Consider the following 25,536-nt stretch of genomic DNA (forward strand, 5'->3'; position numbering starts at 1 on the left):
ACCACAGTTAGACCTATAGGGTGGAGTGTGCTCATCAGTGTAACGTATGTGAAACATATTATAAAGATGGTAAGGGAACTGAAGTCTTAGTAAAGTGAACAGATAACACATGGTTCCTCATTACCACACATTTATTGAATTATATGAACCACACTTTAATCACAGGCCTGATTTCACACTGAGTCAATAATCCTCTCCAAAGACATGCATGTAAAGGGAAACCACAACAGAACACGACGGAGATTACAGATGGCTGTTAAATAATAAACAGAAAAATCTTTCTGGATTTTTTATATTTCTATGACAGTGATCACTTCACATGACCAAAGGGTCATTAACAGTAAAACGAGCCCAGTATTCCAGTGCAACAAAAACACATTTGTGGAACGACAGACAGATAGGCAGATGCTGGAAAAACCCTCACATATTAATGTAAACAACAGCTAAAGCAACACGAGGATGTTTTTGACCGACAGCTGTTTTCCCATGTGACGCCTTTTTCACTGGAAACTTTGTGGAAACTTCACGTTGGTGACATCACAAGAGCAGGTATCTGATGGGTAGGACTTCTTCGGAGTCCTCATCTTCAGTAAACGTGGGGATCAACTCCAGCATCTTCTTGTGCGGAGGGATATCGGTCCTGGTGACTCGCCTCACCAACTCAGAAACACTGCAGACATAGAAGGGAGTGTCAGCTTTGACTGGGAGGAGAGTAGGAATGGGGAAAGTATCAATTACAAACATTATATATAAAAATGGCATTCATTTAGCTTTTAAATGAATACATTTTTCAACAAATCCCATGAAAATGACCAAAATAATCAATTAACTCATCCTACTAACCTCAACAAGACTTGCTAAGGCATATTCCTCTGTGAGATAGACCTCCATAATTGTTAATGGAAATCCCAAATACACCATGCTGATACAAATACAACACACAGCAGCACACAAAAGGTGTATTAATCAGTGGCTGAAAATAGTCCCCAACAAATATACGTATGACTCCTGTTATAAAATATAAAAAATACAGTGCCCAGCTGTTTGGAAGCTCTTTAATCAGCTGTGACTTGTTTCTATGGATGTACATCTTCAGTTAGAAGGAATGGCCTTGGGGGACGGAAGGAAAGTAGGAAGAATTGAGAGCCAATAATTGGTATATATGCAATAATAGCGACTTTACAATTCAATGTTTTTAAATGGTATCTGGCCTTCTTCTGAATTCCGGAGCTCCCCCCTCGTCGGCCCCACACAGGAAGCTTGGAGCGGCGCGACTGCACAGGAAGTGATTACTGGAGAAGCATTTGTCATGTGCCTGCTGTCCACATGGCCAGCACTCTGCAGCTTAATCTCCCCACAACACCGACACCAGCTCCCCAGAGAGCTGAGCATCACAAACACAGCAGCAAGATCTCATTTTTTACTTGATTTATTAGAGTTTCCCTCCTCCTGTAATCGAAACGTCCCCGGGCTGTGACACAGTTCTTAGTGAGGAGATGTTACAGCACGAGCTGTTTTTATTCCCCGACGCCCCGGGACATAAAATGTGCTGCAACGCTGAGCAGGCCCAAACAGCGTGGGTTCACACTCATTTAACTCTTTAACTCTTGTCCTCAACACACAAAAAAAAAAGGCGAGGGAACCCGAGGAGGGGTCGCTCTCACTCGTCAGTGTCCGGCGATGCGTGCGAATGTGTCAACAGGTTCTCTGCACACAGGCAGGAAACACCTCATCCTGCCATTAGCCTCTAAACCAACAAAAGGAGGCTGCTCTACTGTGATTGTTTGTTTGTGTGTGTGTGTGTGTGTGTGTGTATGGTCGTGTGCACTGTGCAGCCATGCGAATGCAAAAGTGGCACTGTATCTTTATGTCATAGACATACCTCAGCGTGAGCCTCTCTTCTTGCCCCATGTATAAGACAGAGCTTCCATAGAAGAGGTCACAGATGCTCAAGCTGTATTTATCCTGCAAAAAGAAACAATGCAGTTAAAGGTACAGTACAACATAACAAGCTCTGGGTAGAAGCATATATAAAGGCTCTAAATGTCGCTCAGGCATCGCAAGAAAGTTGCGTGGTTGAATAAGTGGCTTGACCTCCTTCCAGGACGGTAGAATCGAGCCATGAAGGTGTGAATGGAAGGTGTTAAGTGGCCGTTAAATCTCAAACAATGGCTATTGTGTGCACAGGAGGAAGGTGAGCAGTTTTAGGGATAAAAAAACAAATATAAAATATGCACTCAGAAGCACCGGGCGTGAAGAAAGTGTATCTTTCCCTCGGTGAGAGGAGTGAGGAGGCCGTACCTTGATATACTGGAACAGACCTCCCAAGGTCATTTCCTGCTGACCGCCGCGTCGGCCCTCGACAAGGAAGCCGTCCCACAGGGTGTATTTCTTTTCTGCGACCTGCCGATAGACACGTTGCATACCCCGACACACACACACACACACACACACACACACACACACACACACACACACACACACACACACACACACAGACAAAGTTGACAGATGAAGCACCACTTGCTGTGAGGAATGTGCACTTCATGTTTGGGTCCATCACAACGGTACCGGACGCTGCGTTAGGAAGCAGCTGAGAACAATCTGTGAAAGGTGCAGAGTCGACCCGAACAAGCTGCCATGAGGTCAAAGGAGGCGCCTCCTCATGTTCGAAGATATGACCTCGCTTTTTCTCAAGTTTCCATCTGCAAGAATGACTCGACCGTCCTGCTCCGGTGAAAGACGCATGTCGGTGTAGTTTGGGATGGATGATATTTGTTCAACTTCAAGAAAAAGTTGAAGAATGTTGCTCGTTAAACTTGCATATGTGTGAATAGAAATGTGTTGCTCTGGGCGGTAGCAACAGGGAGTTTCCAGACACGTTGCCAAATTGCACTTCGTGCAGCTGAATTTTGAGCTTTGAGGGGCCGTTTTTTCCTTTTGAGTTTCCTGTAGCGAGTCTTCTGTGTTCAAGACACGCGTGAAATATGGCTGTTTGAACTTGGAATGATGTATAATAACCGTTTTTATCTCCTTTCCTCTTTTGCTGATAAGATGTATGTAGTGCTGAATATATTTATAGTATATTAAGTATAATAAACAAATCCAAATAATTGCGAAACATGAACCGTTACGGATCCCTTTGGGAAGATCTGGATCACAGGTGATCAGGAGCTGAGGGTGCACCTGTGATGATCTCCCTCAGCTGCAATCAATCAGTCCGAGTGGTTATATAAGGGAGCTGCAGATCCCTGATCAGTGTGTGGTGTGTGTCCAGGGGTCAACACCTTCAGTTGGCTCTCTGGGGTTTGTGTTTGAGTGAGTCTTGAGTGTGTGTTTTTAGTTTTAGCCGTTTTGTTCCCCGTCCAGTGACTCCCATTTAATTATTTTGTTTCTGGGTCAAATTCTTTTGTTTATCTGTCATTTTGAATCAGTGGGTGACTGTGAGTTTTTATTTCTCCGGTCACCTTTTTGAACCCACTAGTTGATGTTTGTGTTATTGTGCATTCGTTTGTTAGTTTCCCAACCTGTGACCGCGGTCCTTCAGGCTTTTATTTCTGGGAAACATTGAGAAACATTAAGATCATAAGACTTGAGAAGCTTCAAGAGAGAGTCTTGTAAGTCTAAAATCTAAAGCCATTAGTTGGAGTAACTTCACAAACCACACACTTCTTTCTGCTGCCTCGGGCTCCACTCTCACCAGCACCGACGTCACACCCCTCCCGTCTCATGACATTATGACCACTGCGATAAACTTCTGACACCCAGACGGATCAATTCAAACCTCTGGGAACACAAACTCTGCTGTTTCCTCCGTCACATCATTCACATGCTTTCACGAGTAAATTACCTGAAGAGAGAACCTCGAAGTCAAAATATGTCACCGAGTCAGACGACCCCGACGACACGGTCGCTGTCTGGTGGGAGATGTTGTGAAGATCAAAACTTGGCTCAAGATGCGAATACCAAAAAAAAAAAAAACTCAGGCTAAACCTGGGTCCAATTATCTCCGCTCTGGCAGCCAAGGAGAACTTTTTGACTAGCCCTCACAACTCCCACCACTTATGGGGTTTGGGGTTATGGAGACACACTCGAAGCATACTTCGCCTCAAGTCTGACAGGGTGTCTAGGTCCTTTGTCTCGCTCTCAAACAAAGCACAGTTTGTTTGCAAGATGCACATCTTACCCCCTGGCCATGCTGGAACCTCCAAGTCCCCTTGAAAACAGATCTTAAGGCTTTAAGGCCATGATTTAAAATGCAAAGTCATTTTCGGACTTCGCTACATGAGTTCTTCCTGAGTGCTATTGTGTGCAGATGCTGATTTTACACAATGCTTAACAGGCGAGCAGGCTATTTTTACTCCCTCCCCTCCCTTCCTCTCTCTCATATCTGTCACACAAACTGTGGCAGGAACCTGAAGCCAATCAACCAGACCATCGGTCCATATAGAGTGACGTCAGCTGCTCAACAGTACAGCAGGGAGAGAATAAATAAGCAAGAACACTGGAACCGAACCGACTTCTGGAAATGATTACAAAGTACAAGTACAGCATCTATTTGTCATGGAAGCTCGTGCATAAAAGAATGGCCTGATGAAACTGTTATCTCTGGGGAAAGAGGAGGAATTTGAAGCAGAGTGTTATTGTTTTCTCCTCCAGCAACACTGAACCAAACTACCAGTGAGGAAACAAACACAAACTTCATTGGGAGACAAAATGCAAATCTTTTACTGCGTGTACATTAGGGGTGGGTAAAAATATTGATACGGCAATATATCGCGATATTTGCTGCCCGATACTTTATCCTTTTTCATTTTATTGTCAATATTTATTCCAGTGAATTTCATGGGAATTAATAAAATGCAGAGGCTGTTTTGAATGAAATAGTTTTGATTCAATTTGTCCTCTGATCAGTATCATCTGATGTACATATACAGGTACTTGTGTTTTCACCTTTATTTATATCGTGATACGTATCGTGACCAAAGTATCGTGATACGTATCGTATCGTGAGGTTCTTGCCAATTCTCACCCCTAGTGTACATAATGTACATCTTTATCCACTGTTATATTTTATAAACCAACAAGCTGCGTACTGCCGTCTTTTAAAAAGCCCAATCAAAAGAAAGGACTGAGAGGTCGGCTGGAAGTCAGGACTCTGAGTGCTTTAACTACACAGAAGTCGACTTCTGAGGATCGGGAGCAGACGAACGGCTGCTTCACGGCCCGAATGGAGCCACAGTGTTCATCTATATACGTTTCCACTCTGTTATTGGAGGCGGGCCAAATCTCTCATCTGCTGTCCACATATTGGAGTCTGCACTGGAGCTTTGAACTTCCCCCTTAAACATGACACAGCTGTTTTTTTTTTGTTTTTTTTTACAAAACAATAAAGGAAGACAATTATATTTTAAATGCTTCTCATTCACCACTATGCCCGTCATCGTGTCAGGTGTATAGAATAATCATTAATATATCAGTGTTGCACTGTATTATTAACTATTATGCTGGTCATAATATCTCAGTTTATGTCCTGTTCAGATATGAAGCTCCTAACATTTGACATGAACACTTTAAACTTCATGCTGCTTCATCTGAATGAGACAGAAACAGCTTCCAGGAAAAAATGAATCCCATTTTATAATAATCCACATATCAAATACACACACGTTCTCTATAATCCTTCCAATGTTCTGGTCCTTAATCTGTAAAACAAGACCAGATATGAATAAAAAAAACAAAAAACAGATGACTTTAACAGATAATAAATCACGTGTCTGCTGTGCAGATGCAGAGAAACTAAAGAGTTCTACTGTTCTTTATGAGGTGAGAACTGAGAATGCCCTCAATAACAGAGCTCAACTTGATCTATATTGGTTTTGTTTATAAAAGAAACATGTTTTTAGATTATGTTATATCCAAAAACGGTGAGATGCTTAAAAGAATACCTCACTTTATTGCAACATTACATACATTCCATCTCGTAGATGTGGCAGCAGCAATGTTCAATAAAAACTTATGATCAAAAGGTCAGAAGAATGTGGTTTCATCAGCATCATCAAGTGTTATTTTCCAATGAGGCTGAAACCGAAGCCGACCTCACGGTCACGGTCTAGTCCCAACGATACAGATCAGCATCATTCTGCAGTCCGTCTTAATGCCACATGTTTGGTATGTGCCCACTTTTCAAATCACATTTACTTTACTTTTTTATTTTGCTATAATTTAGCATGATGAGATTTGTCTTCTGGGTCCTTCAAACACAAGGAGAGCCGGCTCTGACACACATTAAAGTCTCTTATGATAACGAGGGCTACTGTAGGCAAAAATAGATGATATACGTGAGTGCATGGGAATGCGGTGCAGCCAGAGGAAGTTCAGCCAAGTGAACCTGATAAGGAGGTAGAATGACTCGGAGTCAGACCCACAATCCAGCTGGTCTACTATAATGTGTGTTTTGAGTCTTGCCCTTTAAGACAATGGAGACACAGGAAGCTGGGATAGACCAAAACCTCGATAAGTCCTCCTCCCTGCAGTCCGCCACAAGAAACGGCCCTGTTGAGGTTGAGGTACACGCTCAGCTCAGCTTCATTATCTGGACAGAATCCCACCAGTGGAAACGGTTTTACAAGCCGTTGTGGCCGGAGGCCTGTTTCTTCAAAGGCGACGCTTTTCCTTTGGAGGGCTTCAAAGTGAGCTTCGGGGGCAGATGGAGGATATGTGTGGTCTTTTTCCGATCATATGTTCATGTTAATCTCATAAAGCTTCCCTTTGCTTTCATTTTGTCGTGAATCTGGTGAAGTTCACGAAGATATCGTGTCCTATAGCCATAAAGTGGAGCCGTGGAGACGGAACATGAAAGTGATGCTGCTGACTCCTGTATATGCTGGATGTTGCAGTACAAGCAGCACGCACCAAGGTTATCTCAGATATGCTGGAATACAGTTTAAAAGAGTGGATAGGCAGTAATTTTTGCTACAATGAAAGCAATCAGCAGTAAAATGACTTTTTGCATAATATCCCTGCATTTAAATATGTATCTTCTTTAAATCATAAAAATCCAAAATGCTTTCACTAAGTGTTGCATGCGGCCGATAGTCGGTGCTAACAGATTTACATAGATTCCCTTAAAAACGATTTCACAGCAAAGGAAACAACATTCTTTAAAACTAAACAGGAAGTATGTTTCATGTTCAAACATGCATTAACTGGAAACGTTTAGTGGACAATCCATTTGCACTTCAGCACCTCCAGTATCAATATGGCTCCCTTCACGTCACACGGCCGATGCACAGTTCTATCGTGCCAGTAACACAATGGATGGAAGCTGACTGCTGTAAATGAATTAAGGTCACTAGGGCGATGCGGTAAAAGTGCGTGTGAATGTGGTCGTGTGGGTTTCGAAAAAAGGGGAAACGCACTAGTGTCGCATCAGATAAAGTCATAAAAATAGTTTTGGTTCTGCTGCATCTATTTATTTACTTTATCTCTCACCGTATAATAGGAGGATGATGCTTAATCAGTGGAGTACACCTTAAATGTGTGAATCATGTTAATCCTGAATTCCGGTTTAACCATAAAGCGAAATGACAGTTTAACTACATCAGAGGAACATGTTTAGGTTTTCCCGTATGAGCTTTTTTTTTTTTTTAACAAACAAAGGGACACTGTCATGTAAAGTGTGCCCTTTGTCTGATCGGGAGTGTCATCTGCTACCTGGTCACTATTGATCACCGCTCTCTTTAGACTGCAATGAAGAAACAGATGGCTGAGACCTCCAACTGCTCCCTCCAGCCCACTGCATTATTTGCCCCGATGCCCCAGAGGATTGACAGGAAACCAGCCTCACACACCTCCCCAAAGACTATATATTAAAACAATACATCAGACTTAATACATTTAAAGTCAGTATTGAAGACACTTTGTATTACACGCTGGTGAAGTGCAGCCTACGCCGGTCCCAGCCCAGCGGCAAGCAGACACTTCTCTGCCGGAGAGTGCCGAGTGCTGACACGCGGCCTAAAAGGCAGCACATTGGGTTTTTGAAAGGGCTTCCATTGACGTGTAAAACAGCAAACAGCAATCTCAATGTGATTGTCTTTCAAATGAGAAGATAACAGCACTCCGCCTGACTGAAAATGACCTGGGGCAGAAGGACTGAGTCAATAAAATGCTCCTCTTACAAATGGGCCCGCTGACATGCTGGAGCCTGCAAACACACTCGGGAGTCACAGCTGTGAAGCAATGAATTCTCATCAAAAGGCTTCGAAATCATCGGAAACATTTATAATACCTGCAAGTTTCTTATGAAATCAGCACTATACTGTTTATTGGACACTTCTGATAATCTGTAATTTGCAGTGATGGATTGGACACAGGGCTGCACGGTGGTGTAGTGGGTAGCACTCTCGCCTCACAGCAAGAGGGTCCTGGGTTCGATTCCCGGGTCGGCCCGGGTTCCTTCTGTGTGGAGTTTGCATGTTCTCCCCGTGTAAGCGTGGGTTCTCTCCGGGTTCTCCGGCTTCCTCCCACAGTCCAAAGACATGCAGGATGGGGATAGGTTAATTGGTGACTCTAAAATGCCCGTAGGTGTGAATGTGAGTGTGAATGGTTGTTTGTCTCTACATGTTGGCCCTGTGATAGACTGGCGTCCTGTCCAGGGTGTACCCTGCCTTCGCCCAATGACAGCTGGGATCGGCTCCAGCCCCCCCGTGACCCTAAATACAGGATAAGCGGTAGAAAATGGATGGATGGATGGATGGATTGGACACAAACGCACCGCTCTGATCGGTGTGTCCTCTGTTGCTACATCCCAGCTCGTGCCATTGATTTAAATGCTTTATAGCCAAAGGTCACAGCCTTTGGTTACGTGGTGTAACGCGGTATTTAATGATGTAACTCACTGGAGCAAGTTATTGATGTCTTTGTGTCAACATGATGTCTTCTCAGCGGTTAATAAGATATTATCTGTCGGACACATGAGACCTCCATGCTGCTGCCGAGGTGTTGAACACGGGAAGCGTGCCTTGCTTTAAGGCATGAGCCCTGGGTTTACTGCAACCTTTTGCACATTTGGGGGAAAAAAGAGCGGCTGGACTCCGTTGACTTTGGTGATTTCCTCTAGTGCAACCAGCAGCTTGATGTTGAGGGTTTTGGTTGAAATGTCTCTGCAGCTATTGGCTGGTTTGCTATGAAAAATGGGAGTCATTCATTTCCCCCTCGATATGAATTGCAATCACTTTGCATTTGCCGAAGCTTCTTCTTTTGGCTGTTAACGTGGAACATAATCCACCCACTTTGGATTTCAGCTGCTGGGGCCTATAAGGATGACTGAGACACTCAGCTTTGCAAAACAAACTTGGTGCGAGTTCTTGTTGGATTTATTACAAAGGAAATTGAGCATAAAGCATAAAATTAGCATACAATCCATGACAGACACTCATTAGGAGCTATTTATAATCCTGCAGTCCACGGATGAACACAAACTGCTCCAATTTATTTGTGAGTACATTCGTGTGGTTTTTAAGACCAGTTAAAAGTGACTTCACCTCTATTTCCATTATCAGAACCGGGGCTGTTGTTAGTCAATGCCTCATGTTCATACAGTCTGCAGACAGACAGCATGCAGAAGCAGAAGACACATGTGGCATCAACATCCAGCGAACCAGGCCGAGAGGTTTTGTGGTTATGTATGAGGGAACGGTTCCTTTGTGTGTGAGCAGAGAGAGGAAAGGGAGGAAAATCCCTGACTGAATGCCTATAGAAGTCAGGGTTAATGTGTGTAGGCTTCAAATGTAAACTCTCATCACGTCTAGAAACTTGAATTGAACGTCACTAATGAGAAACCTGCAGCCCATCTCCTTCTAGCGTTGGTGCTTTAATGAGAGAATAATGATCAGGAGGACAGAGAGCTCTAATAACTTTCACATGGCGCTGCCATCGAGCCCAACAGGCCTGAAGAAAAGAAGCTATAAGGCCTTTTCGTTGTGGGAGTATCCCTCAAAAGAACATGATGAACTTATTATCACAGCTGAGGGATCACAATCTGTACAATGTCAAGAATTAAAGCGTGGTTCTAATTCTATTCAAGAGACAAAACTGATGGAAAATGCCTCACAAAGTCAGCTTTTCCAACATGAAAATTAGACAAACCCACAACAGAAGCATTACAACTCTGAATATTCCTCATTAAAATAACACTTTATTCCATTCTGTATGGGCTCCTCCAGAAAGGTGAGAGGTCACGGTCAACTACAGAGTAGTGCCTCTGAAAGCAGGTTGGCCTTCGCTGCCTTGCTCAAGGACACTTGATAGAAGTGAATATGGCCTCAGCATCGACACAGAGGTGTGAACGTCGACTCAGCTGAAGTGCATCCTGTTGGTGTTTCTCAGATTGTATAACTGGACTATTACTTAAATGTTGTCTCTCTGTCTGATGTCACACAAATAACCTACCTGTAGAGCCATAATATGGTATTCGATGACCCAAATGGGAAGCTAATGATCAGTGGGGAACTCAAGAACAATGCAGCGTAAAACAACAGACGACTCAAAAACATAAGGCCAACCTCAGAATAACAACAACAACAACAACAACAAGAACGACAAAACCCCAGAGGACAACAGGAGGCACAAGTTGTCTGCTGATCAGAGATTACTCATTATCCCGAGAGCACTATTCATGCCCGGCGTCTTGAGTTACAATTTGCACAATGCAGCTCCCCGCCGGAGCTCCCACTGGAGCACTGAGGGCCTGGGATCATGTTCCCCCTGTTTCTTTAGTGGCACAGTCGGAGGAGGCCAACGCAGATTTAACCACATGTGAGGCTTAAATCTCCCCTTTTGTCGTTCTCTTTCTCTCTTTTAAGGCAGACTCCGACAGATGTGAGACCTTCAATTATGTAAGTGCTTAAATATCAAATCAAGAGGCTGCAGGATTTGCAAAAAAAACAACAAAAAAACACCATGGACACTCTGCAAAAGTGCAAAGATCCTCCTGACTTCTCCTGACCAAAAGTGGTCTTTTTTTTGCTGAGCAAGTTCAGAATGAAAGGGGACTATAAACAGAGAATCCCCACCTCCGGCCGGTGCTCTACAGACCATACAGCGAGACCCCGTAGTGCTCACGGGGTCGAAAATCTGGTTTCAATACACCGCTTCCTGTGAAGGCAGGAAATAGCCGTCATTTCTGCAGGCAATTAACAAAGAAGCAGTGTGAGCGGCGTCGGCCTCGGAGTGGCTTCCTAGAGATGAGGAGCCTCGCCTCGCTGCTAACTCAATTAGAAACTGAAAGGGCAAGCTGGGGGAGAGGTGGGGGGCGTGAAAGGGCACGGCGTCACGGCCAGGGAGGGGAGGAGGAAGAGGGAGAAACACGTCCTCCTCTGTCCCGGCCCTCAGCTGGTGATGTCACACTCCACATGTTTCACCGAGGCTGCAGCTCGGTTACAGCTGCGGGAGCACAGCGCTCATTAATCTGTGTTGTACTTGAAGTATCCTTTCGTGTCTTGTGAGGTTTTGTCTCCGACCGACCTCATGTATGTAAAGCCCTCCGGTACAGCAACCATTCCCTGTCCACTGTAAATATCAACATATTGTTTGTTTAGCTCTAATTCAATGGAATCCTACACAGTTGTAATCATGACAATATATTTACATTTATATGAGTTGGAAAGTCTTATGTGTGTTAAGAGTTACGGTACATTTTCTCATCACAGTGACGACTAATCATCAAACCTTTATTTATACTCGTAAGACATTGACGTTTCCCTCATTTTCAATGACGACGAGTTTATAATACAAAGGATAAGCATTAACAATACTAATAGAAAAAATGATGAAAAAATGGGAGTAGATATAAAGATATATCCTCTAACTTGAGTGTTTACTGCGGGCCGACAGTAGAATATTCTAACTTGCAGCTTTAAAACCAAGGCGGCGACACCGAGCCGTTCACGGACATCTGATAACATCGAATGCAGATCGTGTGCAAACATTTGCAGCCATTTTAGAGATATCCATCCCACCCGATACCCACCAACATAAACACGAGGAGGAAGAGTGTGGAGTGGACGAGGACAGTCTCCCGTTTGTTTACATATTTCTGCCTGCATAACAGCAGCGGGGGAAGGCCGGGGGGACTTCCTATTTTGGGAAACAGCTGCTTTAAAGCAACAATTTCTGGGGAAGGGTTAGCGTGGTGGGAGAACGGGCACTAGTGTGATTCAGTTAGTCTGTGAGTTTAACTGTTGTATGGATGGAGTGGTACATTTGTGATCATGCAGGTTACATTCATGCTGCTTCGATCCCCTCCACCGTGTGGGCCACCAGCACGACCAGTGATGTGCGTTGTTACTTGATCTGAATGAACTGAGACTGATCTCCTGGAGGAGGAGGTCTAAGTAAGCCAGACTCTTGATGCAGCATGTCAGATCGCTGATGTTTAACAGCTGCACGTCTGCGCTCGTTTCAAAGGCGGACCAATAAAACCGTCTCTAATCTCAGCCAGATTAGACAGATAAGAGAATATTAAGAGTTGTGTTACCGTCTTCTGCTTCTGCTTTCATTGCTGTGAGCTAATCTCTGCTATTTTAAGTCCATCTATGTTCACGTTCTTGATTTTCGATAAACATGTGATTAGCTAATATCAATCATTAATATTGAGCCTTATTTCTGGGTCAGGCTCCAGTTCCTGAACGATAATCAATGCATTGCCTGAGTACACGACATACATCATATAAACTGCAGGAACTGATGCCGTTTGATATCTAACTGTGTTTTAACAAAGAACGTGGAACGACCTATAGGCGGATCACACGCTACATAAAAGGGGAGTGTTCCTTTAATGTATCACAGAGCAATTTAAACTAATTACAAAGACTAAAGACGTCAATGTTCTCTCTGGCAGACGGTGGAGTATCTCCCACTCAGATGACGTCAGCTTTGGCGGACAACCATCTTTCTCTCCCTCTCTCCATGAGCGAGTGTGGACCGGCCCATGTTGCCAAATTTGTCCCAAACCCTAAAAACGCTGATCTGGTACCTCAGCCCAGCCTTTTTTCTTCTTTTTCCCCCTCCAGAGCTTAAAAGCTGATGCTGCAACACTATAGGCCCCGCTGGAAAACAAATCTGGATCTGGAAACCGTAAAGTCTGCCCATTCCTGTCACTTAATGATTCAACACTTGAGTATATAACTGGCGAGCGTATCCAACATTCCGTGCTGCTTCAGCAACGTCGTGTTGCAGCCAGCGGATTTTTAGAAGTACGAGCAAACACTTTCGCTCACCGAAATGTACGACGACTGAACACCGGGGTCTTTGTGAGCGACGGCGAGGGCACGCCTGGAACTTCAGGACTGCGAGGAAAGTCACGGCTGCCTCTGTCATCACAGCGGGCTTTAATGCAGCTGCAGCGTTTCTGCCTGTAACCAAAGCTGAAACCAGACCCACACTGTCTCCGAGCTCCCTGCCACTGCACCCTCACGTCCCAGAGGACACAGCTACCCCTACTCACTGACCCCCAATGACCCCTGTCTGTCAAAGGGTTCGCTGCTTCGAGTCGAGAGCTGGCAAGAGGCAGCTCCGATGTCTGATTCCATCCAGAGGGGAGATGTTGAGGTAAAAGCAGTCGGGCCTGTAAAAGGGGGGGGTATTCGGCTGGATATCCTCTCTAAACGTGACCCTCAGCTTTTAAATCTGGCTGCTAGCCATTTTGTGTTTGTGATTTAAAGCTTGGCCGACGCAGCATAAAGACCTCAGCGTGACCTGGCATAACCTTAAAACGTGAGAGTGGATTTCATCCGCCTTTACCAGAATAAGATCCTGTCACTTTTTGCTTTGAATTACAGTTAAATTCCCCTTAATTTGTGCAAACACGGAAGCAGACACGGGCGTGTTTATGCCTTACCTGCGCTGAACTGCCCTGAGGATTACACTGAGCTCACTAAAGACTCGAGCGTTGGCAGCGGCCTCTTACGCTGAGAGCACTCATTCATGACTTAATGCTCTCCAGCCTGAGAGGAAAGACGTGCATCTACAAAGGGCCAAACAGATTTATCCCCCGAAGTAGACGGTCTTAAATTATAAATACATATATATGTAGACGCATACAGTAAGAGTCTGTCAGGCTGTATAAAGTGGCCCTCCTCAGGTCCTGTATGTGACTGACTGCTCTGTAAATCCATGAAACCCACCACAGAGACCGACTGTAACATGGCGGCGGGCGTATCGAGCCGTTACTCACCTGGAAGTGCTGGACCGGGCTCGGCTGGGAAAACACAATGTGTGTGATAGCCAGGTACATGTAACTGTTGCGGTAGGAGCTGATCTCCTGGTGTCCCTGCACCAGTTTATACAGCTCCAGGCACATCAGGCCCGCCACTGCAGCCGTGGTGGTCGCTATGGCCGGGATGATCCTCCCAGCTGTGAGCTTACTCTGTGGAGGAGACAAGTATATAAGTTTACACCAACACACAGGAACAGCATCCTTATTATCATTAATATAGTGACGACGTAGGTTTTGACCACTGGACGGCGTTAAATGTCGGGTCAAATTCCCAAAAACGAGATGCAACACGTGCAAATCTCCGTCTGATTACGCAAGGCTGACCCTCTATTGTCCCCCTCCCCACCCAGCAGCACCCATCCCCCCCCCACCCCCATCCTCCATCTGTCTCGGTGGTGTGCGTCTCCAGCAGCGGCTGGTACAAGGCCTGGCTCAGGTGTCGCCTCCCAGGCGACAGGTAAAGTGCCGTGATTAGTTCTGCTCCGGGAACAATAGGTGAGGAGGCTGCTTCTGTGGCTGCGGGGCAGGTGTGAGACTAAAACATGACCCCGAGGGAGGATTTTCTTGCTTTTTTCTTCTTATCTACACCGCCTCTCATTTTAGCTTCATCCCTCTGCTTTACCTCTATTTTTTCACAGAGATTTGATGATGTGAAGATGCTGACCTGGTGCCGATCGGCTGCAGGGATGTCGTAGTTCTCCGCCCTCAGGTTAGAAGCAGCGACGATGTAGTCCATGTGGAAGTTACTGTCGTCGTCCTGTGCCAGGATGTGAAACACAGATCAGATATTCATACAACACGCTCGTTGAACAAATCCTAACGATGCCAAGCGATACGACAGTTCGGCTGAGCTTTGTTGTTGTCGAACACATCATCATGCAGGGGAAATCAGATTTCTGCTGTGATCGACGTGGCCAGTGAGTTCACGCCTCGGCTTCGCCGGCTCTACAAAGGCTCGGACGGGGGGGGACTGTCACTCAGGGATGGCTTTAGGGGCTGTGAGCTGGCAACCCGATGCATCCGACACCCTCCTACACACATTCCATCTATCCACAGCACGGCCTTGGCATCAGAATGAGGAGGTAGTTTGGGGGGGGATTTCATTCTCATTCAAGATGACATTCAATATGGACCTGACTTACCTCATACACCTCCATCTACTGCTTCTCCTGACTCACACCGACTACTTCACCAGACTACTACACCTCTGCAGCGCCCTGTCCGGCCTGCTCATAGCTCTTTGTGGAGGCGACAAACCTTTCAATTCCACACTCCCAATCTCCACAGAGATAAAGAATATGCTTGTATAGAGGTGAGCATTTTAATGATCCTTCTCCTTTTCAAAGGTTTCCCGGGAAACGCAGTGTACTCACAGGAGGGTCGATAGGTCAACAGGTAAATAGGAAAGGTCAGATGCAGAACACTAATTATATTTAGAAAGAGACACATCCACAATGACTCAAGAGCTCATATGTTTAAGTTTGACACACAGGTTCATTATGTTACTGTTTTATTTAACTAAGAAGTTTTCGGTTATCATGTTTCAACTCATGTATTCCCTGTATTTGCCTTGCAAATCTGACTGATGCCAAAGTCGTTTATCTGGATTTGGAGTCTTTTCAGAGTCTGATTTTCTCCTCCTCTGCTGACTAAGCTGAACTGGTTAGGATCTCATTTTTTCTTTATATGGACCTTTACACTTGGCTCCCACAGACAGATGTCAACTGAGCGCTAAACCTACAGTAAGTGATTACTTGTTGAGAGGTGCCAACTGTAGACAGTACGTCTCTGTCCTGTGTTTTAAAGCATTTCACCAAACCGGTCCAATAAAGCGCTCACATCGAGACGTGTCATACTCTGAAAGCCCTGCTCACTGAAGGTGGAAACAATAACCAGCACAAGTAAGCTCTGTTTCATGAATGTTTCCATGAAAAGCACGCATTGGGGTCACCGAGGAGCCAAAGAAGAGGGAGGGGGAAAAAAAACATATTCTGAAAGCACCCACTGATGTAAGTGCAGCTCCCCGCTAACGCTCTGTCTGTGGATTCTGCAGAGCGTGCAGCAGAGGCGTCCCTGCATTCATGCCTTACCTTCTCAAAGTCAGTGGGGTACATCTGCATGGCTGAGCTTTTCAGAGATGGCGAGGCCAACTTCCTTTTCAACTCCTCGAGTTGTGCTTTTTCTGGTGGGAAAACACACAGAGAGTAAAAGAAAAGAAATCCCGGAGGGAAGTGAGGTCACAAAATATATCAGCAAAGTGAAAATGACTCACGGGCGTCATCACTCTCCCCTTCGTTGTCCTCCATCTCCTGGTCGGTGACGTGGATCTTCACGGAGGACTTGGGAGTGAAAGGCGGGACGTGGACTTCCTCTAAGATCTTTCTGATGGAAGCGCGGTCTCTCGTCCCGCTGATTCCGAAGATCTGCCCGTACAGATTAGCAGCTGCCACAATATACTCCACATGGGTAGTCTAAAACACACAACCAAATTATGAACTGTTAATTAATGAAGCAAAACAAATAGATTTCAAACAAAGATGTTGCAATTAACACCAGAGATCTTTGCTTTCTAGACAAATAAAAGTTGATACCAACCCTGGAATTTGCAATTATAGCAAAATTGTCAATTTCTAAACCGCTATCAGTTCTCCATTACAACGTTCCAGTATTTAAACCTTTGGTTACTTAATATGAGAGTTTGTAGGAATCAGCATGGCTATCAAGGATGTGAATGTGTGTGGAGAGCAGATTATTATCTGCCTTTCATTGTCCATATGTAGGTTAAATTGCATTCACAGATCAGATAAAAAAAATCCAGTATTTGGTCAGCGTGGGGACGAGACAACTGTCCGACCAGATAACGAAGGAATGCCAGCGGTCGTCACCGAATGCTGTCAATCATTCCCGTCTTCTGTTTCAGGGTTACTACTGCACCAGGAACTGGACCAGACCCTACTCACATTGTTGGGGTCAAAGGTCAGATGGTGAGGTTGTCTCTTGGATCCAGACCAGAAGGGTAGTCCAGAAGAAGTCATCTTAAAAGAAGGAGAGGAACATCCTTTTATCACAATGAACACCTGAAAATATCCCATCTGTCGACAGTTCATTCTTGAAAAGCACGACATCACTTAGTTTCCTGACAAAGCAGGAGGACAAATATTTGTATCAGCAGTTTGGTGATAACACAATTTGTACGTCTGATAACGGAACAAAGGAACCGAGAGCTTTGATGTTTCCAAATGGTCCAGATGCTGCGAAAGAGAGAGTCTCCTACTGGTGGTGCCAGTTTTCACTGCAGGGGTTCTTCTTCTTCTTCAGCAGCCAAAAGGCATCAAGAGCATTCTCTTCTTCACAATCAGGAGCCAGACGGCTTTAGGCCATCGGCCATTATTGATCCTTTGATCCACGTCTTAGTTTAAAAATCTATATGTTCTCATGGTTCAAAGAAGAGTCGTCATAAATATTACAACTCACAGGTCCTGTTTTATAAATCATAGATGAATAGATACATAGATAAATACAATTGATTTGACTTATTATTTTATATTTGATTAATAATTTACAGTATTCGAAAAAAGAAAATGCTTTAAAAACACATGTCATGTGTTAAAATGTAAACTTGTGTGACTATTATACAAAAAAACTGGTATTAAATCACTAACTTCATTGATAAATAATTGCCTTCGAGTAACTGACTGTCCATCAACTAGTCTCAGCCCTCGTCTATGGTCGTTAACTGCAGTAATTTCATTAGAAGGCAATGAGCTGCTCACTGTAACCAATGGCTTTGCATTAATAAAATGAGGTTTTTAATCTCTGACGTCATTTTAGCTACATCCATATCTTATACTGGTCAGTCTATTCTATTTTTATTTCTTAATCCTTGCATGGAAACTCTGATTAGTGGAGGCTCACAGCCAACTAAAGGGCTGCTACACCAAACGTCACGCTTACGCGCATTTCTCTGGTCGGTTTGTGACCGTTAACTATTTTTTATCATAGTTCCTCAGAAAGTCTGTGGTCAAACATAACCTTCCAAGGAGACAATGAAGCCATAACTCTTGTATAGGTTACTATGACAACGAGAGAGAGAAAAAAAAAAGAGAAGCAAAAAAATGTCAACTATACAGTATTTCTTTGTGGAGTGTTGCAATCGAAGGGTTAAACAAAGAGGTTTAGATTTTTTTCTGGATAGGTTGTAACACATGACCAACCAAAATTCTCAAGGGAAATATGGGGAATGCAATTAATGCAATATATATATATTGAAGCAGACATGAATGGAAGAAAAAAAAACTTTCTTGGTCAGAGGAATGTATGTAATGAGGGTAGAAATGGCTGGACTGGACTGGGGTTAGTGAGGGTCTGTTTGGGTTGATATTGATACCCCCCCCTCCCTCAGGTGTGACAGCAGCGTGTGACATCACTCTGTCTGCATGCATCACCAGACTACAAGCCCTCAGAGCAGCTCAGAGATATTCATCAGCGATGGCTTTCAGCAGTTCGGGTTTCAGATAAGGTCAACAGCGGTGCTCGAGCCTGGGGAAATATGCTGCATTACACCGTGAAGTGAAAAATGAAAAAGTGATCGCCATTCCTTTTGTGCTAATGCCACACTGTAGCGTCTCATTGATCGCTATGCCAGGACCTCAACAGTGTCCCTTTGTGTCCATTAACATAAATCACAGCTTCATGATAGTTAGCCTCTTGTGATTTTACCTCTTCTGGGGGGAAACAGTGCAGAAGCTGCTGGACATCATTGTTGTATAGAGTCTCCCACTTGCAACGAGCCCAGCTCACGCAGTCCTCCCAGCTGGTGGGACGCTGGCCTCCATCTTCCATGGCCTCCAGGCTGCTCCACACACCCCAAAGAGCCTCCGAGGCCTCAGCGTCTCCAAGGCCAAGGGTTCGCTCTACGAACCCGTCATCGCTACAAGAAACACATGCAGCATCCAAAAGGTAATGTGGTCATCTACATTTCTAGTTGTATAACACATTCTCAGGGTTGGACCTCCCTTTTTGCAGAACATTTGAAGTCCTCATGGAAAAATATTTGGCTGTAGGGAGAATGACTAAGCACATCTCTGTAAAAGTTTTACAAAAAGGTTCTGGCAGCATCATTATGTGATGGAACAAAAGGGATCTGCCTCCTCTGCTCCAACAGGTCTAAACAGGAACATTTAAGAGTCATAGTTCTGCATAGAGAGCTGCATGGGTTGCAGGATAACATAACAAAAACGTGACTGTTCCTTTTCCATAACCTCATCAACCAGGACCTCAGATTTACTGGACTACAACACGTAACTGACCCGCCTCATGAAAACGTCCAGAGAGGTTTTTTCTGTGTACTGAACTACAAAGAAGCCTCTGAAGAGACACATAATACGTGTTGTTATTTCCACACGTATGTGAGAAAGTTTAATGAGCATTTCTGCTTGAGTTACGTTTAAAGGCTCGAGAAAATGAGCAAGTGCTTTACAATGAGGCGGCGTTACACTAAACCTCACCAAAACAGAGAGACGTCTCAAAACACGGCTGGATTAGGAGGCTCCGAAGTCCACACCTCAGACACCGTTTAGGCCTGGAGGCTCCTTTTTTCACTGACATGATGTAGTATTTTTTCTGCTTTAATCTAATCTTTTTAATTTCATCCATCAATGTTTCTAAACAAGAGAGCCTCTAATTAGTGGAGAGACTTTATCTATTATTTGGAGAAAATGGTGTTAGAGCTGATGTGAAGGACACATTGCACACTACAGACGGACTGTTTATGTGGTTTTTAACTAGAGGTTTACTGCTCAAAGCCAACCACATGTTTCCCTGTTTATGAAAAAAAAAAAGAAATAATGAGCTCCAAGCACTTCATTAGCCGTTGCAGGTTTTCTGGAATGCTTTGCACCAGAACAGGAAATCATTGTAAAAATGAGCAAGTCGTGTTCATTAACCAGCAGGTCGGCAGCAGATCGGAGAACGTTATTGGTCATGTGACTTAAATCACGTGACAACGCATCTTACCTCAGGAAGAGATTCACATTTTCAGGTGTTTGTTTGAACAGTCCTTCAAACTGGTCTCTGGCCCACTAAAAGAAGAGAAGTGCCGAGTCAGTTTAACCCAGGCGTCACTTTAATTTACTACCCTCTTTCACCTTTAAACACAAAAACGTCCACTTCACATAAACTGCTATCAAAATCGAACAGATTCATATTTTTTCAACTTTTTTTTGCATAAATCTCGAGGGTGACAGGGTGACACTTCTGGTCTTTAGTGAAATGTCTTGCAATTCAATTTGGTGTTCATCCATGTCGCCCTCGGGATGAATTCTGATCACTTAGCGCCATCATCTGGTCACATATATAATGTGTCCAATCCTTTGGTTTATAACCAAATATGTGTGAAACTAAGGGCATCACCTTCAGATATATACTTGTATGTATGCCAATTAGCAAATGTGAGCATGCTAACATAGATAAAACTATAATGGGAACAATAGGACGGTAAAGCCGCTGAACATTGTCATAATGAGCAGGTTAGCTTGCTGAGATTAGGATGAAGCTCAACTCATCCTCATCCTTACATCCTCAGAGAACTTGTATAAAAAATATGTTTCACCCTTCTACATATGTAAATTAGGTGGACTCAAATATGAGAAACATCTGGACATTTTAGTTTCCGGAAGCTCCAACACGACTTATATTGATGAGAAGTGGCCGTCGTACCTGCAGCGTGTGTTCAATGCAGTTAGGGAAGTTCTTGAGCGTGCACAGTGGGATGTCATCAGTAGAACTGGACGGGCCGGGGCCATAAGACTCCGTCACGTGAGGCAGCACCACCATAGTACTACCACTACATCCTACAGTTCCTCCCTCCAGCATAGGTTTCTGGTGTTGAACGCAGCATCCATCAAGATAGACCCCTAGGCGGCAAAAAGAGGGATTTTACAGCGTTTGTAGTCAAATATGTATTGTGGTAATGCAAACTTAATATCATATATGTAATAATAGATATGAAAAGAGAGAGGATGCCCTCACTGGCTTCCGTATTATCCAGGGCTGCAGCCACTCCATCGAGACCCATGAAGAAGTTGTAATCATAGACTCCTTCACTGGCGGCGTCCAGGCGATTCTGGTGAGCGGTGATTCTCATGTGGGGGTTCATGTCTCGCACTGCTTTGGCTGCGATGTCCGACTTTGGTTTCTGTTTGTGGACAAGTGAGCAAACGAGGATGTTGGATCGTTGCATGGAATTATTCCAACAAATCAAAATCAAGCAAAATTCCCATCTTTGGTAATCCATACTGAATGTCTGGACTCTCGCTGTTCTTCTATTACATAACAGCGGAACCAACACATTTTTTATCTCCATCATTTCAGAGCACTTTGTGTTGTCATACGCCATTAACCGCATGTGTTGCATAAATTGTTTAGAGACTGGTGGTTGTTTACTCAGACGTGAGCGATCAGCTGATATACTCCCTAAGCACACGGCAAAACAAAAACTGCCACGAATGATGGAGCACGGACGTGTAATCTGACACAACAGCTTCACCCCGCCTGTCCCGTTAGTACGCCCTCTGACCCCTCCACTTAACCAGGTCAAACAAGCGCCAGTAAACTATTGTGGCATGTGATATTCTTTGGGAGGTTGTGATCTCTCTCACCCCAATATCCTGAGACCTGAACAGGAACTGTCTGTTCAAGTTGGATCTTTCTATGAAGTCCATGTCTGTAACGGTGACGTGCCCTCCTTCTCCTGCACCGAGGCCCACGAGGGCAAAGTTCTTAAGGAGCTCACATCCGATGGCGCCGGCTCCAACCTGGAAAAAGGGACAGGAGAGACTGTGTCAGGCTGTATGCATAGCAGCTCCTGCAGTACAAGTAACTGTCCTCACATTAAAGCTATGTGTTACCATTTGTTTTAGCTATGTTTTATCTTATAATGAAGCAGAACATGATCCTACTGAATAAATACATGACAAAAGAAACATTCACTCTTTCTCCCTCTCACACATTCAGCCTGTAAAAAGTAAACAGTATAAACAACACCTTTTAAAGGAAACAGAAAAAAAGGGGTGTTTGTTTGGTGAACGGCCTCCTGCACACCAAGAGGTCAGCGCTGGCAGGAAATGCCGCCTGTATCCCAGCAGTTTCCTGCATGTGCCATCATTAACACCAGACAAGATCAAAGGTGGGCAAAAAAAAAAAAAAAAAACAGATGGTGTATCGTGCAGAGTGTGCCCCCTGCTGGACAAAATACCAAACCGGCCCTCACCAGGAAATACTTCTGCCTTTCAAGCTTCTCCTGGAAGGCCGGCCCAAACACGGCAATCTGCCCATCGTACCTCGAGCCTTCCTGTCGGGGAGGAAATAAAACAAAATGTTGAACATATCCAAAGTTGGATTTGTAAATGCGTCTGGTTTTAATCTCGTTACACACCGCTGAAGGGGAGCACTCGGCCATTTGCTCCTCCTCTTCAGGGAGACACTCCAGTGCATCGAAATACAGCCACTGCCGAAGAGGTGTAAATTTCCTGCTACATGCCTGCAGGAAGGACACAGTCAGCTATATGGACCACCACCGCTAAGCTGTGTGTAATGACGTAACTATACAAGCCACCTTAATGACTTCCTGAGCTGCCAGGCCTCCAATGAAAGCGTTGACGGGAGCCAGGTGACCGCGGGCCGTGTGGGACAGCTTTCTCACTGCAGCTTCATCCAGATCTCCAAACTGTGCCACTGTATTCAGCTCTCCCACTGCAGCAAGCAGGGCGTCGGCATCCGACTGTGTTGGGATTAATCCAGAAGTAAAGCGCTTAAACGGTTATATTACAACCCCGTATTGATTGATCGAGAAAGTTCAACCTTGTAAACCGCCACCGACCTGAGACCGAGGACGAGGGAGTCGCCGTTCTTTCTCCACGAAGCCGTGGAGGGCTTGGAAAGCCAAGTGCAGGGTTTTGTGCCTCTGCATTTTTCCAAAATCATTCCACTTCAGCAGCAGAGGGTCCGACAGAGCCTCGCTCAGTGGTTTCTGCGATGCATGTTGTGGTTATTTTACCAATGCAGAATACGCTCTTGCAAAAGAAAGTTTAAAAAACTTACAAACGTGAGCACGCAGGGCTGTTTGACCTCGGTCACCACTCCGCCGCGCTCGTACTTAGAAAAGGCTGAAGTGTCCCCAATGGTGAAGGAGTACGAGTCTGGTTATAGAGGGGACAAACACGTAAAATGAGTTACATTCTCAAAGCCTTGGACTGGTGTTTGCAGCTGAGGAGAGAAGCTAAAGAAACACTGACCACAGACGCTGATCTCCACGGGGCCGAGGCTGTTGAGCTCTGTCATGCCTCGGACTGCAGAGAAGGAAACCTGAGAACCGCTTACAAACGTATGCTTCTGGTCGTACGTGCAGCGCACCACGCCAGGATTCGCCTGAAACAAAGTCAGCGTTGTTGATTCGGATTCATTGAGGTGAAACTCTAAAAAAGCCTTTCAAATATGCCAGTAAGAGAAAACACCTGAGAGACACTTTGTATCATCGCCAATGCCGGCTTCTCTCCATCCTGGTCCAAGACCTGGAACTCCTCCCCAAAGTCACAGAACAACTGGCTGCAAAGGCACAGTTCATCCCAACATTAAGAAGGATTAGATTTGTGGTGCTATGTATCAGTCTAGACTGTTCTGTGTGAGTTTAATGGGAATGTATGGCCCTCACATTTCATCTGTGTGTTTTATGAAACTGCTAAACTGTGGATCATCTGGAGTCATTGCTGTTAATTCTTTTCAAATGTTTTTTTATTTTGGCCGAGTGCCATTGAGTCTCATTCTATCTCATCTCTACAGCCGATATCTCCATATTTGTGTCTTACCCACAGAGTCCTTTGGTGTCGGCTGCAATGAACTTGATTCCATGCGAATGGCAGAACTCATCAAAACGCTTCTGATCATCCAGTGAGGAGTCGGTGAGGACCACCACCTGAAAAATACAGTCCCCCCCTCTCAGAAAGGAAATGTGGTCCTTGTTTCTGTGCTCACCTTAAATCAGAGTTTCAGCATCTCAGTACAAGCAGAATTTTGGGGGACATCACTAATAGTTTGGCGGCAAAAGCTGTTGCCCTTAGCAACAATAAAAAACTATATAATGTAAAGTAGGAGACATCTTGTTTCCAGCAGTTTAATGGTTGAAAACAAATATTCTGGATCTTTTTCCAATGAAATGTCTTCAAGATGAATTTTGAAGACATTTGAACTATTTACTAACTGTAATCAACTCATTTTTATTTGCCTTTTTGCACCTGAAATTACCTGAAAACGCAGGAGCAGGTCCTCATCCAGGGGTCCAGTGTGTGCCGCCACACACACATGTGGGTTCAAGGCAGACAGCTGCTGCAGAGAACACGTGGCCCGGTTCTGACCCAGGTGGGACTCCTTCAGGAAAAACTGGTGGGAAACGACGTCGCAGACAAAACAATCTCAATCTTAGTTTGCTCGTTTTATTTTCCAAGATCAAGAATAAAGCATCAAATTCAGACCTGAATGAAATGCTCGTCAGTAGCCACGTATTATACTTTTATTAAACCTTTATTATACTTTTATGGTAGCTAATGTGTGATGTCATAGGAGTGGGAGGGGAGCCATGAAATGAATAGTGAAACTGACTTCTGATCAGCAGGCCATTTACAATAACCAACCGTGATAGCGTGATATTTCAAATCTGACATTTAAATAGAAAAAACAATAGTAAAAATATACTTTTAACAATACAAATATCACTTTAACAGTATCATTATACACTATTTAGATACAGATGATCGATATTTGGCAGGTAGTTGTTGCTATCTGATACTGAGGATACATTTATGTATTTATTTATGATTTATTTTTGATGGATGAACACCTGGGGGTTCGTACCTGGGAGGACAGGTCGCTCCACACCGCCACGCCTTCGTCCTGCACGGTGACGGACTTCACTCCGGACAGGATGACATTTTTGGCTATTTCGACCCCAAGACCCCGCATGCCTGCGATGAGGACGTTGGCCGTGGCCATCCGGTGCATCGCGTCATGACCCAGAACGTACCTGTATAGGTAAAAAGAACACGTGACTCACTGAGGACACAGTTAAAACGGACGGACTGCAGTGAGCTGGTTGTATTTACAGCTGTCTGGAGTAGAATCCTTCATCGATGTCCGACATGGTGTTTACTGTAGGTCTGCAGGAGGAGAAGTGAAACGCAAACCAAGATGTGATTCAAAAGAAA

The 25,536-nt window shown here is 44.5% G+C and overlaps 1 protein-coding gene and 1 long non-coding RNA gene across 3 annotated transcripts; both read right to left on the reverse strand.

Moving 5' to 3' along the window:
• Positions 1-87: 87 nt before the first annotated feature.
• Positions 88-25,536, reverse strand: uba7 (ubiquitin-like modifier activating enzyme 7). Of its 2 annotated transcripts, XM_084030509.1 has the most exons (24): positions 25,435-25,536; positions 25,187-25,355; positions 24,581-24,715; positions 24,145-24,251; positions 23,794-23,884; positions 23,575-23,707; positions 23,381-23,478; positions 23,160-23,309; positions 22,896-23,060; positions 22,716-22,820; positions 22,551-22,631; positions 21,940-22,095; positions 21,311-21,476; positions 20,999-21,195; positions 20,297-20,361; positions 19,001-19,211; positions 17,242-17,316; positions 16,554-16,752; positions 16,372-16,463; positions 14,946-15,038; positions 14,240-14,431; positions 2,302-2,403; positions 1,883-1,965; positions 88-670 (listed from the first exon to the last, which is right to left on the reverse strand). In XM_084030509.1, exons 1-24 carry the CDS (start codon positions 25,470-25,472, stop codon positions 538-540), a joined length of 3,036 nt encoding a protein of 1,011 aa, XP_083886635.1. In that variant the 5' UTR covers positions 25,473-25,536; the 3' UTR covers positions 88-537. The 2 variants fall into 2 exon arrangements, with proteins under 2 accessions (XP_083886635.1, XP_083886634.1); XM_084030508.1 differs by having other exon boundaries at positions 22,551-22,820.
• Positions 6,485-14,225, reverse strand: LOC311026840. The gene is made up of 2 exons (XR_014598533.1): positions 8,776-14,225; positions 6,485-8,380 (listed from the first exon to the last, which is right to left on the reverse strand). It is a non-coding gene; the product is annotated as an uncharacterized lncRNA (long non-coding RNA).

Source organism: Eutrigla gurnardus (assembly GCF_963514095.1).
Source record: "Eutrigla gurnardus genome assembly, chromosome: 2".
Lineage (NCBI taxonomy): Eukaryota > Metazoa > Chordata > Actinopteri > Perciformes > Triglidae > Eutrigla > Eutrigla gurnardus.

Bases quoted from the DNA above. Each gene is read 5' to 3' on its own strand.
- uba7 (XM_084030508.1), bottom strand. From the start codon at position 25,472: ATGTCGGACATCGATGAAGGATTCTACTCCAGACAGCT. The intron at 23,310-23,380 runs GTAAGTTTTTTA...CATGCATCGCAG, and splicing joins AGCCCTGCGTGCTCACGTTT to AAACCACTGAGCGAGGCTCT. The intron at 20,362-20,998 runs GTACGACGGCCA...CTCTTCTTTTAG, and splicing joins GCATTGAACACACGCTGCAG to TGGGCCAGAGACCAGTTTGA.